The 20,808-nt window shown below is 42.2% G+C and overlaps 1 protein-coding gene across 6 annotated transcripts in view; it reads left to right on the forward strand.

The window, feature by feature from the left end:
• foxn3 (forkhead box N3) overlaps positions 1-20,808 on the forward strand; it is a 474,886-nt gene that overhangs the window by 155,223 nt on the left and 298,855 nt on the right. For all 6 annotated transcript variants that reach the window (XM_043696969.2, XM_043696966.2, XM_043696968.2 and 3 more), the window contains exon 2: positions 10,392-10,957. In XM_043696969.2, coding sequence (XP_043552904.1) covers positions 10,406-10,957 — 552 coding nt within the window. In that variant the 5' untranslated portion in view covers positions 10,392-10,405. The remainder of the gene's footprint in view (positions 1-10,391; positions 10,958-20,808) is intronic.

The raw sequence follows: 20,808 nt of genomic DNA on the forward strand, positions 1-20,808 counted from the left end.
AAAAATATCTTTGTTTATTCTTTTAACATCGTGATCTCCCAGTACTGAAGGAGTTAATTTAATGACTAAATTGATCCAGGATATGATGCAACTTGTGCCCTGTTGTAAAAAGAATTTATTTTCCATACTGAAATATAGCAACCCTGTGGGATAGTGCACACATTGTTGTATTTGTGCATCTATTCTTAATAGCCCCATACTTAATTCAGCTTTGTGTCAAAAGTTAATAGTGAATTAATTGAAAGAACAGACTTTTCAGTTTATTTATCTTTGCAATTAATGACAGCTTTGCAACAGTTGTTCCCAGAGTTATTTTATTTATTCTACTTTCCCCATTGTAAACTGGGCAGGGTTTATTTGTGTTGTAATTTTGACCTGAAATGAAACTGACATCACAGTAGGTATTATTAAAATCTAACTCTGATAGAGAGATTTGGCAGGAAAGCAAGGATTTCATCAATCTCTTGTAGGATGAGCCTGCTTGTTAAACAGGTTACTGGGGAAAGACGTGTTATTGTGAAACAGGTTTGTTGCCAACACCCTGTAGCAAAATGGTGGTGAAATCCAGTTGGTTGACTCAGTGGCAGCTGGGAAGAATTTGTTTTATATCTGTTTTCTATTTACATTACTTTCCCATACCTTCATTGCTGTTTAAATTTGAAAGAATGAGAAAAATTGATCAGAAGCAGCATGAATTGAGCAGGTTAGCGCTTAAGAAAATTCCAGAGAATAACCGCTTAACTTTGTCAGGTAGCAAAGCCCTCGTGCAAGTCACAGCTAAATGAAGCACTTAGCAAAGCCCCCCCCCCCCCCCCCCCCCCCACTTTGCAGTGAGGGCTTGGCTTCTCTTGTTTAAAGTTTACTTTTCTGAACCCAAGAGGGATCAGTGGTGGTGGTGAATAATTTATCACCACCATGAATGGGCTCATTAGGTGCCTTTTCAGAATTTAAATGAGTCTTGTGGTAGTCATTATGCACGCCTTCTGTTCGGTTGAAATGACCATTTGGCAGTATCCTTGTTTGTAACAGGGGCAGCCTGCCTCCTTTTATTCGAGGATTTGCTGTTGTGTTTTGCTAAGATTGTTTGAAATATACAGTTAAAACTATTCTTGCTCGGCAGCTCTGTTTACCTAAACAGCGTCAAGAGCACTGGCATTGTAAGTTGTAAAGATTTTGTAAGATTTCTTTCAGAAATGAATTCAGCACTTTTTCATTTAGTTTTCTCCAGTATTAGAGGGGATGGGGAGGGAGAATAATCACTGGAGTTATTTGTAGGTTACTTTCTAACAAATGATCACTTTTGATCAAAGTTGCAGGATTAACTATTTGAGGAATTTGACCAGTTAACTTGCCAGGTAAACTGTTTAATGAAATCATTTTTGGGGCACTGAGATTGAGGGCAGTTATTTTGACTATAAATAGTAAAAAATGATATGTTAAACTACATGTGTAGGTAGCATGCAAATCTGTATAATAAAAAACTTACAATTTCAAATCTTTAATCTTCAATTTTATTAATTGCTGAAACACAGTATGATTTAAACAAGGTATGTATGGAGAAAATGTGGAATTTGTTGTGTCTGCATGATGTTACAAAGCAATTTATTCTTCAAAAGATTAATTCATTGTCTTTAGTCACTGCCGTAATAAATGCAGCAGTGTACAAACCAATCACAGAGTCACATGTATAGCACAGAAGCAGACCCTTCGGTCCAACTCGTCCATGTTGACCAGATATCCTAAATTAATCTAGACCCATTTGCCAGATTTGGTTCATATCCCTCCAAACACTTTCTATTCAAACGCACATGCAGCTGCATTTTAAATGTTGTAATTGTACCAGTCTCCCCTACTTTCTCTGGCAGCTCATTCCATATATGCACCACCCTTTGCATGAAACATTTGCCCCTTAGATGCCTTTTAAACCTTCCCTTCTCACCCTAAACCTATGCTTTCAAGTCCTGAGCTCCCCTAACCCAGGGAAAAGGCCTTGTTTATTTACCATGTCCATGCCCCTCAAATTTTATAAACTTTTATGAGGTCCACCTCTGACCCTCCAGGGGAAACAGCACCAGCCTATTCAGTCCCTCTCTATAGCTCAAACCCTCCAACCCTGGCAATATCCTTGTAAATCCTTTCTGAACCCTTTCTAGTTGGTCTGGTTAATTTGCATTTAGGATCTTTTTGAGATTTGAATTGGCTAGATGTCCAATGAGAGTGTGTGTTCTTTGAAATAATATCACATTATCATAATTATAAACTGGTTTTCTTGGTTTAAGTTGGGTTTTGACTGCAGAGAACATACAGCTCCTTTCTTGGAAGACCTAATCACTTCTTTGTATCTTGTTCCAAGCCCCATGCTGTTCAGTTACTTGTGAGCAAATAGAACTTACCTGCTGCAGTTTGTCTGCAATTTAATCTTCAGTTACTGTTTGTCCATGCAGCTGTTTAAATGATGCTTGCCATGACTCAGATTACTTTCAAAACAAGCAACAGTTCTTTAAAACACTGTTTTAGAACAGTCAATTCTCATTTCAGTCTACAGTTTTAAAAGGCACAAAAAAAACCTTTCAGTTCTATTAGTTTTTTAGTATTTGAGGTCCAAGCAAATGAAAGAATTCGATACATGGGCCATTCAGTGACTAGTGTAGATAATGCAGTACACCGCTGAATCTTGGCAATGAAAAGTTCTGCTTTGTGCTGAGTTGAGCCAGTTTTACACAAAATACCAGTCTTGCATAACAAGTGTGTCGGATGTCTTGATTCCCCCAGGTGACCTTGTTTTTAAAGTGTATCTTGATTCATGGTGAAATTTGATTTGATTGTGAAGTTCTTCAGTTCTCTGACCTGTTCCCCTCGGTTAGACTAGCATGGTAAAAGTGGAGAATAGGCAATTGGATGGGAATATCAAGGGGAGCTGCTAGACCTATAGAGACGAGCAACAGTCTGACACTGCTTAATGTTCCAAATTATGATGCTTCGTATACCTGGTGCTCTGCTATATCTGAATGGACTCACAAACTCATAACATTTGCCTATACTTGTGTTTTGGTTTTTGCCGTTGTTTACCTATTATTTACTTATCTGTGCTATTTAACTCTGTGATCTGCCTGTATTGCTCACAAGACAGTTTTTCACTGTGCCTCGGTACGTGACAATAAATTCAATTCAATATCTGTAAGTCTCCAAGTTATGCCTACGATAGTTGGTTACTTTTGCATGCAGTAATCCACATGAAGAGCTTATGAAAGGGATTACTATGATGTGAAATGACTCTTCTCAGTGAGTAGAGATAAATATGTTTGAGAGTTATAGATATGTGTTACATATAATGATATTTGCCTTTTAGTTTTTGTCACCAATTTTTATTCTGTCCTTGTGCAGACATGTCCTTTCATAGGTCCCATGTCCACTTCCAATTATACTAGAGTTGAATTTGTTCTGATATGAGGGAAGGGGACAGACCAAGCAGGGAGCTACAGATCAGTTAACTAAACATCTGTCAGAGGGAAAATGTTCGAAACTGTTATTACAGAAGTTATAGTAGGGCACTTGGATAAGTTCATGATAATCAAGTAGAGACAAGGGAGGTTGTGCCTCACAAACCTTTCTCAATTCTTTGAGAAGGTGACCAAACAGGTGGATGAAGGTAAAGCAGTTGATGTGGTGTATGTGGATTTCATTAAAGTATTTGATATGGTTCCCCAAAGTAGGCTATTGCAGAAAATAAGGAGGCATGGGATTGAGGGTGATTTAGCAGTTTGGATCAGAAATTGGCTAGCTGTAAGAAGACAGGCTGGTGGTTGATGGGAAAGGTTCATCCTGGAGTTCAAAAACTAGTGGTGTACTGCAAAGATCTGTTTTGGGTCCACTGCTGTTAGTCATTTTTATAAATGACCTGGATGAGAGCATAGAAGGATGGGTTAGTAAATTTGCGGATGACACGAAGGTCGGTGCAGTTGTGGAAAGGATGTTGCAGGTTACAGAGGGACACAAATAAGCTGCAGAACTGGCTTGAGAGGTAGCAAATGAAGTTTAATGCAGAAAAGTGTGAAGTGATTCACTTTGGAAGGAGCAACAGGAATACAGTACTGGGCTAATAGTAAGATTCTTTTGTAGTGTGGATGATCAGAGAGATGTGTGTTCATGTGCGTACATCCCTGAAAATTGCCACCAAGGTTAATAGGGTTGTTAAGAAAGCGTATGGTGTGTTAGCTTTTATCGGTAGAGGGTTTGTGTTTAGGAGCCGTAAGGTCATGTTGCAGCTGTACAAAGCTCCTGGTGTGGCTGTATTTGGAGTATTGCGTGCAGTTCTAGTCGCCGCTCTATAGGAAGGATGTAGAAGTATTGGAAATGGTGTAGAGGAGATTTACCAGGATGTTGCCTGGTACGGATGATGAAAGGCTGAGGGACTTGAGACTGTTTTTGTTAGAGAGAAGAAGACTAAGAGGTGACTTAATCACGACATACAAGATGATCAGATAGGGTGATCAGTGAGAATCTTTTTCTTTGGACGGTGATGGCTAGCACGAAGGGACATAGCTTTAAATTGAGGGGTGATAGATATTGGATGGATGTCAGGGGTAGGTTCTTTATTCAAAGTAATAAGGGTGTAGAATGCCCTGCCTGCAACAGTAGTGGACTGGCCAACATTAAGGGCATTTAAATGGTCATTAGATATCCATATGAATGATAATGGGATAGTGCAGATTCCATTACGGGTTTAGATTGGTGCAACATAAAGGGCCAAAGGCTGTAATGTTGTAATACTGCGCTGTAATGTTCTATGCTCTACAGCTTATTGCGCAATAGCCCTCAAGACTATCAATGGCTCCTTCAACTTTGTGTCATCGACAAATTTACTAACCCACTTCTCAACCTCCTCGTCCAAGTCATTTATAAAAACTACAAAAAGTAGAGGCCCAAGAACAGAGTCCTGCGGGACACCACTTACCACTGACCTCCAGGCAGAATACTTTTCATCTACAGTCACTCTCTGCCATCTGTCAGCCAACCAATTCTGAATCCAGGTAGCCAAATCTCCCTGTATCCCATACTTCCTGACTTAATGAATGACCTTTGTCAACCTGTCTCGTCGTCACCTCAAAGAACTCCGTAAGGTTTGTGAGGCATGACCTGCCCCTCACAAAGGCATGCTGACTGCTTTTAATCACGCTATGCTTTTCCAAATAGTCATAAATCCTATCCCTCAGAATTCTTTTCAAAACCTTGCTGACCACAGATGTAAGACTGGTCTTTAATTGTCAGGGATTTCCCTATTATGCTGCTTGAAAAGAGGAACAACATTCGCCTCCCTCTAATCTCCAGTGGAGAGTGAGGAAGCAAATATGTTCGCCAGCGGCTTAGCAACCTAGGATAAATCTGGTCTGGCCCTGGGGGCTTATCAATCTTAGAACATAGAACAGTACAGCACAGAACAGGCCCTTCAGCCCACGATGTTGTGCCAACCATTGATCCTCATGTATGCACCCTCAAATTTCTGTGACCAAATGCATGTCAAGCAGTCTCTTAAATGTCCCCAGTGACCTTGCTTCCACAACTGCTGCTGGCAATGCATTCCATGCTCTCACAACTCTGTGTAAAGAACCCGCCTCTGACATGTTAGCCATTTCTGCCCTGGGAAATACTCTCTGGCTATCGACTCTATCTATGCCTCTCATTATCTTGTATACCTCAATTAGGTGCCCTCTCCTCCTCCTTTTCTCCAATGAAAAAAGTCTGAGCTCAGTCAACCTCTCTTCATAAGATAAGCCCTCCAGTCCAGGCAGCATCCTGGTAAACCTCCTCTGAACCCGCTCCAAAGCATCCACATCTTTCCTATAATAGGGTGACCAGAACTGGATGCAGTATTCCAAGTGCGGTCTAACCAAAGTTTTATAGAGCTGCAACAAGATCTCACTACTCTTAAACTCAATACCCCTGTTAATGAAAGCCAAAACACCATATGCTTTCTTAACAACCCTGTCCATTTGGGTGGCCATTTTAAGGGATCTATGTACCTGCACAACAAGATCCCACTGTTCCTCCACACGGCCAAGAATCCTATCCTTAATCCTGTACTTGGCTTTCAAAATGCATCACCTCGCATTTATCCAAGTTGAACTCCATCTGCCACCTCTCAGCCCATCTCTGCATCCTGTAAATGTTCTGCTGCAGCCTACAACAGCCCTCTATACTGTCAACGACACCTCCAACCTTTGTGTCGTCTGCACACTTGCTGACCCATCCTTCAATCCCCTCATCCAAGTTATTAATAAAAATTACAAACAGTAGAGGCCCAAGGACAGAGCCCTGTGGAACATCACTCACCACAGACTTCCAGGCAGAATATTTTCCTTCTACTACCACTCGCTGTCTTCTGTTGGCCAGCCAATTCTGTATCCAGACAGCTAAGATCCCCCGTATCCCATTCCTCCTGACCTTCTGAATGAGCCTACCATGGGGAACCTTATCAAATGCCTTGCTAAAGTCCATATGCACCACATCCACAGCTCGACCCTCATCAACTTTTCTAGTTACATCCTCAAAGAACTCGATAAGCTTTGTGAGGCATGACCTGCCCCTCACAAAGCCGTGTTGACTGCATTTAATCAAGCCATGCTCATCCAGATGGTCATAAATCCTATCCCTCAGAATCCTTTCTAACACCTTGCAGACGACAGACGTGAGACTTACTGGTCTGTAATTGCCAGGGATTTCCCTATTTCCTTTGTGGAAGAGAGGAATTACATTTGCCTCTCTCCAGTCCTCGGGTATGACTCCAGTGGAGAGCGAGGATGCAAAGATCTTTGCAAGTGGCAAAGCAATCTCACTTCTCATTTCCCAAAGCAGCCGAGGATAAATCTGGTCTGGGCCTGGCGACTTGTCAATCTTAATGTTTGACAAAATTTCAGCACATCAGCTTCCTCTATCTCTATCCATCCCAGCATGCACACCTGCTCTTCAAAGGTTTCATTAACTACAAAGTTAGTTTCTTTCATAAAGACAGAAGCAAAAAACTCACTTAGGGCTTCCCCTACCTCCTCAGACTCCACACACAAGTTCCCTGTGCTATCCCTGATTGGCCCTATTCTTTCTTTGACCATTCTCTTATTCCTCACATAAGTGTAAAATGCCTTTGTGTTCTCCCTAATCCGTTCTGCCACGCCTTTCTCGTGCCCCCTCCTGGCTCTCCTCAGACCATTTTTGAGCTCCTTCCTTGCCTGCCTGTAATCCTCTAGAGCTGAGCTTGACCCTAGCTTCCCCCACCTTATGTAAGCTATCTTCTTCCTTTTGACGAGAAGCTCCACCGTTCTCGTCATCCAAGGTTCCTTTATCTTACCCCTTGCCTGTCTCAGAGGGACATATTTATTCATCACTCGCAACAACTGTTCCTCAAACAGTCTCCTAAAGGTATAGTGCCTTTACCATGGAACAATTGCTCCCAGTCCATGCTTCCTAACTCATCATAGTTTCCTCTTCCCCAATTAAATATCCTCCCATTTTGCCTAATCCTCTCCTTCTCCATAGCTATGGTGTGCTTGAATTTTTAGCAAATGTTAAACTTCCTCAATCTCGATCAGTTCAAGCCTGTTTCCTGGCTCCTCAAAGTTCTCATTCACAACAAGGTCCCTTTCCTTAGTGAAGACCAAAGCAAAAAACTCATTTAGGGCTTCTGCTGTCTGCTCAGACACCATGCACAAGTTATAGTGCTGATGGCAGAAATGGATAGGAAAGCAAGCAGTGAAGAGGGCAAGAGGTTACTAAGAGATATGAATGAGTCAATTGAGAGGGCAAAGATGTAGCAAATGGAGTATAATGTGGGAAAATATAGAATGTTAATTTTGAAGGGATAGGAACAAATCCATTCATTTAAATGGAAAATTTACCTTCCTGGCAGGCTCCTTGTCCCTGGTTCTGGAAAGTTCCCTATAATATGTTTGGGCTGTGGTAAACTGCTGGTAACTGAAACACAAAGTGATTCTGCGGACACGGGGTGAGGGGTCTCCCTGTAAAACCCTGAGGAGTTTTGATAGGGTAGTTCCTCAAAGGATGTCTGTTATGAGAGTATTTACAGCTAGGAATTGCTATTCAAATTCAGGAACTACCTAATTAAAACAAATTGGGTAATTCTTCTCTTGAGGGTCATGAGTGAGTCTTTGGAATCATTTATGAAGAGATGGAAGCAGAGTCTTTGATTTTATTTTAAGGTAGAGGTAATTTTTTTTTTTAAAGAGATGGAAGGTTATCAGGAATATGTGGGTTTAAATTCCGAAGTGCCACAGTGAGAAACCGTAATGACCACCTCAGGAGACAGACACAGATTGCAACAGACAGGGAGCCCTCTGTTGTCCAGTACTTCCCGGGAGCCGAACGACTACGCCATGTTCTTTGCAGCCTGCAACACATTATCAATGAGGATGAGCACCTCGCCAAGACCTTCCCCACACCTCCACTTCTCTCCTTTAACCAACCACTAAACCTCAGATCATGATTCTTAGCAAACTGCCCAGCCTTCAGGTCAACAACACTGTACAATCCTGCCACAGCAGTCGCTGCAAGATATGTCAGAGTATCGACATGGGTAACACCATTTCATGTGGGGACACCTCCCACAATGTACGTGGCAAGTCCTCATGTGACTCGCCCAACATGGTCTATCTCCTACGCTGCAGGCAAGGATGTCCTGAGGCATGGTACATTGTGGAGACTGAGCAGGCGGTATGACAACGGATGAATGGATTTCGCACAACAATCACAAGGCAGGAGTATTCCCTCCCAATTGGGGACATTTGGCCTTTGACCTTTGGGTGACCATCCACCAAGGCAGACTTCGGGACAAGCAGCAACGCAGAGTGGCTGAGCAGAAGCTGATAGCAAAGTTTGGTACCCATGTGAATGGCCTCAACTGGGACCTTGGGTTCATGTCACCACTACAGGTGATTCCACTGAATGACGCGCACACTCTCGCACGTATGCTTGCTCTCATAAGCACATACATACACCCCCCTCACTACACCGAAACACGCACTCCATCACACATACCCCATCACACATGCCTACACACATACACACACACACACACACACACACACACACACACACACACACATCACGTGCACACTCAATCTGCCGTTCCTACGTGTGCACACACATGCTTATGGGATTAATTTGTTTTTGTAGAATTACATTTTATTTTGTTCAATTCATGTAAAACTAAACAGAGGGTTTGTCAGTCTGACATAGCATTGGGACACAGACAGACTTCATACCGATTTGTTTAAAAACCTGAGCTGTCTTGGGAATGTAATTTGAAAGAAGTTCTGGGATTTACATATCAAAGAACAGAAACTGGCATATCCCATTATAAAAGAATGAAGTTTTAATCTAAGATGGTTTACTGTATCACATCTCCATGACACTGGACTCCTTTTGGCTATAAATTCTGTGAGCATGATCTTAACCCCCACAACCACCTGATGAAGGAGCGCCGGTCTGAAAGCTAGTGCTTCCAGATAAACCCGTTGGACTATAACCTGGTGTTGTGTGATATTTACTTTGGTTTCAAAAGCATTACTGATGAACCACACTCAGTTGTTGGCATGTGAAGGAGTCAAGTCAGCATTGTCCTACTAGACCAAAGGGCTGCTCTCCCATCAGAGACAGATGATTGTTCATGGTTTAACCGGGGGGTCACCAGACAAGGGGAGAAATTGGGAAGGAGAGTCCTGCAAGGAAACCTCAGCCAGTGTGGATATTGAAACATTAGTTTGCTTGGAGCTGGGGTACTGTAGCAAACTACTTGAATTCTGTTATTTCTGCATAGACAAAATCGATCTAGGATCTTATGTCAGCAACCAGAGGAGTTCCATATTTTTGTACTGAAGGTATTTGTAGTGTCCTACTTGGCAGTTTTATAGAGCCCTGGATACAAACAAATGTTTTCTGTCCTTCAAATGAATTATGCCTCAAGTTTTAATCACATAAAATGCTTAAAACAGAGTTATTTTCTCCCGTTTCATGTGTTGTTTTTCCTTTTCTGTCGCCACCTCAAACAGTGTTTTGAATGCTAAATTAAGATTACAGGAAATGTTAGGCTAAAAGTTGGCTGCAAAGTGCAAAAGAAATTCACAGTAAACTGCTAGTCAAATCCCTGTGGATTTGACTTGTAATAAGCAAATAAAGCACAAACAGAGCAGTGAGTTGCTGTAGCAACAGTATAACTAAATTATTTTACTGTCAACCATGATGTAATTTTCCTGCTTAGATGCTCAAGGGAATTGGAGTTCCATTTGTAGCCAAAGTTATTGGCATAGAAAGAGGGAGGGTGAATCCATTTACTGATGATGTATGCATCTCTCCTAACTTCTTTCTATTTTGCCTTCCATTAGGAGCCTTGGTCTAAATGGGTCCAGTCATGCCTCCCAGTAAGAAGCCAGAAGGCTCTGGAATTAGTGTTTCGAGTGGACTGAGCCAGTGTTACCCAGGAAGTTCACTAACCAAGGCGTTCCAGGAAGTTGAGGAACTGGACATTACGAGCAGTTATTTGCCTGCCATCCATTTGGAAAAAGTAGCCATGGAGGATGAAGAGTTAACAAACCTGAACTGGCTGCATGAGAGCAAAAACCTGCTCAAAAGTTTTGGGGACACTGTACTTCGTAGTGTTAGCCCGGTTCAGGATATCGATGAGGATACTCCACCATCCCCTGCTCATTCTGACCAGCCATATGATGCCAAGCAGAACCCTAACTGTAAACCACCTTATTCTTTTAGCTGTCTCATATTTATGGCTATTGAAGATTCACCCAGCAAACGCCTGCCTGTTAAGGATATATACAACTGGATCCTAGAACATTTCCCTTACTTTGCAAATGCTCCGACTGGGTGGAAAAATTCTGTTAGACATAATTTGTCATTGAATAAATGTTTCAAGAAAGTAGACAAGGACAGGAGTCAGGTGAGCTGCCCAATTTTAATGTTTATTTGCTTCCATGCAAACCACTTGGAATCATTTTATGGTTTTGACTCTTTTTAAAAAAAAATGAAGTAAATATATTCAACTTTTATGTGTATGATTCTTAGATCATTTTGAGTCACAAAATGAGGCATTTTGACCCTTTTTGTGGGGGAGAAAATGTACATAATGTCAAATATCTATAAATGAAAATTGTTTCATGGTCACAGTTAAAGATTCAAGGGTTATAGAATTGAGATAAATGAAGGCCAATCATTGCATTGACTCCTCTGTCTTTGCAAGGTGAAACACAGAGTGTTCCTTAGATACACCATGGTTTGGCATCTGACCAGGTTAGAAAGGTGTAATAAAATGATTCTATTTAAGTAACTCTAAAAACAATATGAACAATATAATCATAATGGAAAAAAGAATTTGATCTTTGCCTTTAGCATTCTCCCTCTTCCCCCCCTCCCCCCCCGTCTGTGTTCTTTCACATTCCTTCTTCCTTCTAACTCCTCTTGTGTATCATCCCTTTTTTTTGTATTCCTTGTCCAGTTGTTTTTTTTCCTGTTTACATTTTTTCTCTCATTTTATCTATTTGTTTTTGTGATTTTTTTCATGTTTTTTTTTCTTCTTTGGCACATCTTTCATTTTTGCATCCTGTCTCTCATTCCCTCCGTTTTGCTCTCTTGTTCGTGATTTTCTGTACTATGGGATTGGCAAGAGCCAATTCCACTGCAACCAGAACTGAAATACTGAATGCTACCAAACTACCATTTGGTAGCTAATTTTCTGTTTGTTTCTTAGGTGATGCAGTAAAGTGAATGGAATATTAATACTTAATTTTAGATTATTATTCTGTCTCTGGAAGCAGCACTGTAATATTAATGAGGTGGCATACAATGTCCAGGGGTAGCAAACATCAATTGAGGAGAGAATTTTTTTTTTTCAAATTACACTCCTGTAAACCCATTGGGACTTTTTTAAATGTCGTTATTTAAAAACTACATTTGGAGTCTAGGGTTTCCAGTGGCTTTTATTTTGGCTGCAGATAATCTTGGCTGACTACCATGCAACCTTTCTCTTGCACTATATAGATCACCCCTCAAAATAATAATTGAGGTGTACATGTATAGTTCCACTATTTTCAGAACTGCCGTGCAGTACAAATTGGCCAAATCCCATAGAAGAAAATTCATGGCATGTATTGTGAGTAACTTCATTGAACTGTGGTGTATATAGGGCTTTAATTCATATTTAGAATCAGATGTACTGCTCGAAACAGACCTTCAGTCCAACTTGTCTATGCTGACCAGACATCCTAACCTAATCTAGTCCCATTTGCTAGCACTTGGCTCATATTCTTCTCAACCCTTTTTGTTCGTAGACCCATCCATGCCTTTTAAATGCTGTAATTGGACCAGTATCCTCCACTTCCTCTGGCGCCTCATTCCATACGTGCGGTTCTGTTGAAAAGGTTACCCCTTAGGTCTCTTCTATATCTTCCTTCTCTCATCCTAAACCTCTGCCCTCTAGTTCTGGACTCCCCTACCCCAGACAAAAGACCTTGGTCTATTTATCCTATCCATGCCTCTAATGATTTTATAAACCTCTATAAGGTCATCCCTCAGCCTCCAATTCTCTAGGGAAAACAGCCCCAGCCTGTTCAGCCTCACCCTATAGCTCAAATCCTCCAACCCTGGTAACGTCCTTGTAAATCTTTTCTGAATCCTTTCAAGTTTCACAACATCCTTCCAATAGGAAGGAGATCAGAATTGCATGCAATATTCAAAAAGTGGCCTAACCAATGACCTGTACAGCTACAACATGACTTCCCAACTCCCGTACTCAATACTCTGACCAATAAAGGAAAGCATACCAAACGCCGTCTTCACTATCCTATCCACCTGCAACTCTACTTTTCAAGGAGCTATGAATCTGCACTCCGAGGTCTTTGTTCAGCAATACTCTCCAGGGCCTTACCATTGAGTGTATAAGTCTTGCTCTGATTTGCTTTTCCAAAATGCAGCACCAAACTCCGTCTGCCACTCAGCCCACTGGTCCATCTGATCAAGATCCTGTTGTTCTGAGGTAACCTCCTTCACTGTTCACTACATCTCCAATTTTGGTGTTCTCTGCAAACTTATTGTATGTCTCATGTTCACACCCAAATCATTGACATAAATGATGTTAAGCAGTGGACCCAGCACTGATCCTTGTGGCACACCACTGGTTAGAGGCCTCCAGTCTGAAAAACACCCCTCCACCACCACCCTCTGTCTTCTGCCTTTGAGCCAGTTCTGTATCCAAATGGTGAGTTCTCCCTGTATTCAATGAGATCTAATCTTGCTAACCAGTCTCCCATGAGGAGCCTTGTCGAACGCCTTACTGAAGTCTATTTAGGTGACATCCACCACTTTGTCCTCATCAATCCTCTTAGTTACTTCAAAAAGCTCAATCAGTTTTGTGAGACATGATTTTCCATGCACAAAGCCATGCAGAATATCTCTTATCAGTTCTTGCCTTACCAAATACGTGTAAATCCTGTCCCTCAGAATGCCCTCCAACAACTTGCCCACCAATAGTAGACGTCAGGCTCCCTGGTCTATAGTTCCCTGGCTTTTCCTTACCACCTTCCTTAAATAGTGGCACCAAGTTAACCAACCTCCAGTCTTCCGGCACCTCACTTGTGACTCTCGATACAAATATCTCAGCAAGGGACCCAGGAATCACTCCCCTAGCTTCCCATGTAGTTCTAAGTACACCTTATCAGGTCCTGGGGATTTATCCACTTTTATGCGTTTCACGACATCCAGCAGCACCACCTCTGTAATATGGACATTTTTCAAGATGTCATTGTCTATTTCCCCACATTCTATGTCTTCCATGTCCTTCTCCATAGTAAACACTGATGCAAAATGTTTGTTTAATATCTTCCCCCATCTCTCCTCCGGCTCCATATTTCAGCTGCCTTGCTGATCTTTGAGAAGCCCTATTCACTACCTCTTTACACTTTTGTCCTTAATGGGTTTATAAAATCCCTTTGGATTCTTCTTAACCCTATTTGCCAAAGCTATCTCCTGTCCCCTTTTTGCCCTCCCTGATTTCCCTCTTAAGTATGCTCCTAATGCCTTTATGCTCTACTAAGAATTCATTTGATCTCTCCTGTCTATACCTGACATGTGCTTCCTTCTTTTTCTTGACCTAAACCTCAATTTCCCTAGTCATCCAGCATTCTTTACACCTACCAGCCTTTCCTTTCACCCTAAGAGGGAATATACTCTCGTTATCTCACATCTGAAACCTTCCCATTTTGCAACTGTCCCTTTTACCTGCAAACATCTGCCCCAAATCAGCTTTTGAAAATTCTTGCCTAATACCGTCAAATTTAGCCTTCTTCCCTAATATAGAGCTTCAACGTTTAGATCCAGTCTATACTTTTCCATGACTATTTTAATACTAATAGAATATGGTCGCTGGCTCCAAAGTTCTCCCCACAGCTCAGTCACCTGCCCTGCCTTACTTCCCAAGAGAAGGTTAAGTTTTGTACCTTCTCTAGTAGGTACATCCACACACTGAATCAGAAAGTTATCTTGTACACACTGAACAAATTCTTCTCCATCTAAACCGTTAACACTATGGCAGTCCCAGTCTATATTTGGAAAATGCCCTACCATAACCACCCTGTAATTCTTACAGATAACTGAAATCTCCTTACAAACTTGTTTCTCAATTTCCCACTGATTCAAAGTTTGTGCGAAGATTTGTAGCTCGGGTGCTCGTTGCTGTGGTTCTGTTCGCCGAGCTGGAAGTTTTTGTTGCAAACGTTTCGTCCCCTGGCTAGGCGACATCATCAGTGCTTGGGAGCCTCCTGCGAAGCGCTTCTTTGATGTTTCCTCCGGTGTTTATAGTGGTCTGTCCCTGCCGCTTCCGGTTGTCAGTTTCAGCTGTCCGCTGTAGTGGTTGGTATATTGGGTCCAGGTCGATGTGTTTGTTGATGGAGTTTGTGGATGAATGCCATGCTTCTAGGAATTCCCTGGCTGTTCTCTGTCTGGCTTGCCCTATGATAATAGTGTTGTCCCAGTCGAATTCATGTTGCTTGTTGTCTGCTTGTGTGGTTACCAAGGATAGCTGGTCGTGTCGTTTCGTGGCTAGTTGATGTTCATGTATGCGGATTGCTAGCTGTCTTCCTGTTTGTCCTATATAGTGTTTAGTGCAGTCCTTGCATGGTATTTTGTACACTACATTCGTCTTGCTCATGTTGGGTATCGGGTCCTTCGTTCTGGTGAGTTGTTGTCTGAGCGTGGCTGTTGGTTTGTGTGCCGTTATGAGTCCTAGGGGTCGCAGTAGTCTGGCTGTCAGTTCCGAGATGCTCCTGATGTATGGTAGTGTGGCTAGTCCTTTTGGTTGTGGTATGTCCTCGTTCCGTGGTCTTTCTCTTAGGCATCTGTTGATGAAGTTGCGCGGGTATCCGTTTTTTGGCGAATACCTTGTATAGGTGTTCCTCTTCTTCTTTTAGTAGTTCTGGTGTACTGCAGTGTGTTGTGGCCCTTTTGAATAGCCAACATGAGCAAGACGAATGTAGTGTACAAAATACCATGCAAGGACTGCACTAAACACTATATAGGACAAACAGGAAGACAGCTAGCAATCCGCATACATGAACATCAACTAGCCACGAAACGACACGACCAGCTATCCTTGGTAGCCACACACGCAGACAACAAGCAACATGAATTCGACTGGGACAACACTACTATCATAGGTCAAGCCAGACAGAGAACAGCCAGGGAATTCCTAGAGGCATGGCATTCATCCACAAACTCCATCAACAAACACATCGACCTGGACCCAATATACCAACCACTACAGCGGACAGCTGAAACTGACAACTGGAAGCGGCAGGGACAGACCACTATAAACACCGGAGGAAACATCAAAGAAGCGCTTCGCAGGCGGCTCCCAAGCACTGATGATGTCACCTAGCCAGGAGACGAAACGTTTGCAACAAAAACTTCCAGCTCGGCGAACATTCCCACTGATTATTAGGGGGGTCCGTAAAACAATCCCACTAGGTGATGATCCCTTTCTTATTTCTCAGTTCCACCCAAATAACTTCCCTGGATGTCTTGCCAGGAATACTACACCCAAGAATACAACAGTAATGCTATCTGGATCTATAGAAACACCTGGATAGATTTTGACTTTGTGTGGTAGCGAATTGACAGTCCACCTCTTATGTTGTCAAAAATTGAGACTCTGGAAAAGCACAGCTGCTTAGGCAGCATCTGAGGAGCAGGAGAGTCAACGTTTCAAACATAAGCTCTTCAGGAATGAGGGAGTGAGGCGCAAGGGGGCTAAGAAATACATGGAAGGAGAGTGGGATTGGGAGGGAAAGTAGCTGGGAATGGCACAGGTGGATGAAGGTGGGGGGGGGTGTGTGGTGGGGGGGAGGGGGTGTGTGGTGGGAGTGAGGGGGGTGTGGGTGTGGGGGTGAGTGTGGGGGTGGTGGGGGTAATGATGAGGTGTGTGGGGGGGAGTGATAGGTTGGAGATGAGGGTGGAGCGGATAGGTGGGAAGGAAGATGGGCAGGTAGGACAGTTCAAGATGGCCGTGCCGAACTGGAGGGTTGGATCTGGTACAAGTTGGGGGGAGGGAAGTTGAGGAAACTGGTGAAATTGACATTGATTGCATGTGGTTGGAGGGTCCCAAGGCAGAAGATGAGGTGTTCTTCCTCCAGGCGTCAAGTGGCTAGAGTTTGGTGTTGTAGGAGATCCAGAACTTGCATGTCCTTGGAGTGGGAGAGGGAGCCAAAGTGATCGGCCCCTGGGCTGTGGGATTGTTTAGTGCATGTGTCTCAGATGTTCTCTGAAATGTTCTGCAAGTTGGTGCCCTGTCTCCCCAATGTGGAAGAGATCACATCGAGAACAATGGACACAGTAGGTGAGGTGTTAGAAGGTGCAGGAAAATCTCTGCCGGATGTGAAAGAATCCTTGGATGGAAGTGTGGACACAAAGCTCTTCTATTGTCGTCGGTAGCGATAAGGATCAGGAGAGAACAAAAACCTTTTCTATATGATTGCCAAGTCTGAATTTACCTGATGAGTATTAAGTTATACTTCTTTAAAAAGGAAGCATTATTGAAACAATTTATATTTGCACAGTCGACATGTGTGTGTATGTAAGTAATAAATGCCACACCTGATGGAACCAAACTTCTTCAGCAGTTGGTAACAAAATAATTCTGTACAGTAACATTTCAACTAACATTTTACTATGTAGGCCTAACTTTCACCTTTTTGGTTTAATGTTTTTGCATCGAGAAAGGAACCAAAGGTTATGATTTAGCTTGTGATTTTTTTTTTTTAAAACCTTGAAATTGTATGGATCACATACAGGTCAGAATTTAAATGTTTCTTATAGATTTTGGACCAACTGTCAACTGTAGCCCATATGCCATTTATTTACAAATGGGCTAACTGGGGTCAAAATTACCCTGTAGCCTTTGTAATGTTTTGGAACATTTCATTGTACAAAGTATGTTAATTTGGAATAACCTTTACTTTCTGAAGGGAAATATTTGAAATAAACAGATCAACCAATATTGTGCAGCAGACTCAATGGGCTGAATGGTCTACTTCACTTATGCTGTATGTTCATACAGTGAGGGGAGGGAGTCTTCAATTTGTGATTGGCCAACTACAAATGCTCATACTTACAAACCGTGTCCCATATTACTATTTCCGGCATGTGAACTCTTATGTACTTGCGTTTGCTCATACTTGCGTCTTGTACTGTATTGTTTGGCTTTGTATGCAAATTGATTTGCCAGCCGATTTAAGAGCAGAACCTGTTCATAATCCAGAGGCTTCCTTCATATAAAATGTTATGAAGCTACCTCCGTGGCAGTGTATAATGAAAAGCATTTTTTTTGTTACCTGTTTAGTTGTCCCACGCAGTGCCTTGGTGTGATAATCACATAGATTGCTGAGTTGGAACATTAAAATGTTCTCACCTCAGTTCCCTTCAGTGCACTCAGTGCATATGTTAGCGTAGCACAGTTTTGCCTCAGTGTTAGCTTGTATCTGTTTCCCTGTCTGGCACAAAAGAGGAAAATAGATGAGCTGATGTCATATCAGAATGCAAGTGAATCAGTAATACTGTCTCTCCCAGGTTTTCTGAATATGAACTTGGGAATAAATGATCAGTTAAAACTGCATTGTGTAAAATACTTCATTGGACAAGACTTTGAAACAGCAGAAATTAAAATTCAGGAGGGTGTACAAACAGGCAGAGGTTAAAATCATTTTGCTGCTTTGGTTAAATAATTGAAACTTCAAATCAGATTTATTCTTTGATTCATTGCAGGGTTGTTGGATGTGTGTTCCAGCAGGAAATGGTTTGCTCGATTAGTATTCCTGCATTTGTGGAGGACCTCCTAATTTTCATGGTGAAATATATACTTTTGTCTGCTACATGTTGATTTGTAGTGAAGAAGGCATTTGGTTTGCTTTCCTTTATTGGTCAGAGTATTGAGTACAGGAGTTGGGAGGTCATGTTGCGGATGTACAAAACATCGGTTAGGCCACTTTTGGAATATTGTGTGCAAATCTGGTCTCCTTCCTATTGGAAGGATGTTGTGAAACTTGAAAAGGTTCAGAAAAGATTTACAAAGATGTTGCCAGGGTTGGAGGAATTGAGCTAAAGGGAGAGGTTGAATATGCTGGGGCTGTTTTCCCTGGAGCGTCGGAGCTGAGGGGTGACTTTACAGATGTTTATAAAATCATGAGGGGCATGGATAGGAGAAATATACAAAATATACCTCTTCCTTGGAGTGAGAGTGCCCAGAACTAGAGGGCATAGGTTTAGGGTGAGAGGGGAAAGATATAAAAGGGACCTGAGGGGCAACCTTTTCATGCAGAGGGTGGTACGTGTATGGACTGAGCTGCCAGAGGTGGAGGCTAGTAGGATTGCAACATTTAAAAGGCATCTGGGTGGGAATATGAATAGGAAGTGTTTGGAGGGATATGGGCTGGGTGCTGGCAGGTGGGACTAGATTGGGTTGGGATATCTGGTCGACATGGATGAATTGGACTAAAGGTTCTGTTTCAGTGCTGTACATCTCTATTACTCTATTGGAGATTAATTCAGCAATACAAGTTGATGAATGCTTATTAATTTTTATCTATCTTAGTTGGAAATAGTGAGGATTCTCCCATGCTGCTCTGGCACAGGCATTTGAATTAGAAGTAAGAAGGTAAATGAAGCCTTGAGTGTTGGAAGTGTACCATTAAGCCTCTTTTAGAGCCTGTTTATGATCATAGAGCTATTTCTAGAAGAGGTTTCTTGTCAAGGCGGTTCTGCTATAAAGTGTTTATTCAAAACGAATTGGCTTTAACGCGATTGAAGAACTTAGGCCATTATTGGTAGAATGCAAACTTTCCTTACCTCTATTGGCTATAACACGATTCCGGCCCCATTAGCTTAAATGGGGCAGCCAATACACCATTTTCTTAACGCGTGATTGTCCGAGAATGGAACTATCGTGTTATATCAGAACCCACTGTACTGGCTCATGCCCAGCTACTGTGAAAAGCTGCTACTCTGATATTGCAAGACTTTCTCTTCAACAGCCCGAACAATTTTAAGACTAACATTCATGCATCTGCATATGTTTTAGTATTGACATTTGCAATTGCAATACATCTCCTTTAGCAAATATTTGAGTAAATAGTTCACTCAAATGATCAAGATATCACAACATAAATTCTGTTGCTTTTCCATGAATTCTAGGTCTGTGAAACAAATTGAATTGTCTAGACCTGTGATTTTCAAACTTTGTGCTGAGTCTGCCATTCTCCAACTTGGAATGTTTTTAGATTAGATTACCTACAGTATGGAAACAGGCCCTTTGGCCCAACAAGTCCACATCGACCCGTCGAAGAGTAACCCACCCAGATCCATTCCTCTACATTTACCCCTGACTAATGCACCTAACAACATGATGGGCAATTTAACATGGCCAGTTCACCTGTTCTGCACATCTTTTGGTTTGAGGAAATCCACACAGGCAAGGGGAGAACATGCAAACTCCACACAGTCACCCAAGGTGGGAATCGAACTCAGGTCCCTGGTGCTGTGAGGCAGTAGTGCTAACCACTGAGCCACTGTGCAGCTGTTTTGTAGCATGTATTTTTAATATCAGAGAAAATATATGCAGCACAGAAATCTGTGGTTATCGTAATTATGCTCATTTCTTTGTGGAGAAATGCCTTGATCTCTCAGATCCCAATTTGAAACTCATAGTATAAACGTGGAAACTTCTGGGATCCCGATTCTCTGAATTTGTTAATCCCAATCTTATTGTAATGCTTTCTATCCATTCCCCCAGTCTGTAGCCTGAGAACTCTTTTACTGCTGTACTATTTCATTTTGTACCGTATGCTGTAGTGATTTCATTTCAGCTACTAGATTTCACCATTCCCTTAAGACAGACCTTGCTTACGAAGTCTTGGTATTCAACAGACTTAATAGAATCCCTACAGTGTGGAAACAGGCCCTTCGGCCTAACAAAGTAAAAACAATGACTGCAGATGCTGGAAACCAGATTATGGATTAGTGGTGCTGGAAGAGCAATTTCCCCTTCAGGCACCTCACCCTAGTTCCAAACTTCCGGCTCAGCACTGTCCCATGACTTGTCCGGACTTGTCCTACCTGCCTATCTCCTTTTCCACCTATCCACTCCACCCTCTCCTCCCTGACCTATCACCTTCATCCCCTCCCCCACTCACCCATTGTACTCTATGCTACTCTCTCTCAATGGCTAATGTCAATGCCAAGCACAAGACGCTA

The sequence above is a fragment of the Chiloscyllium plagiosum genome, unplaced genomic scaffold (genome assembly GCF_037043375.1).
Source record: "Chiloscyllium plagiosum isolate Xiang-an unplaced genomic scaffold, Cpla_swu_hap1 HiC_scaffold_8, whole genome shotgun sequence".
In the NCBI taxonomy this organism is placed as follows: Eukaryota; Metazoa; Chordata; class Chondrichthyes; order Orectolobiformes; family Hemiscylliidae; genus Chiloscyllium; species Chiloscyllium plagiosum.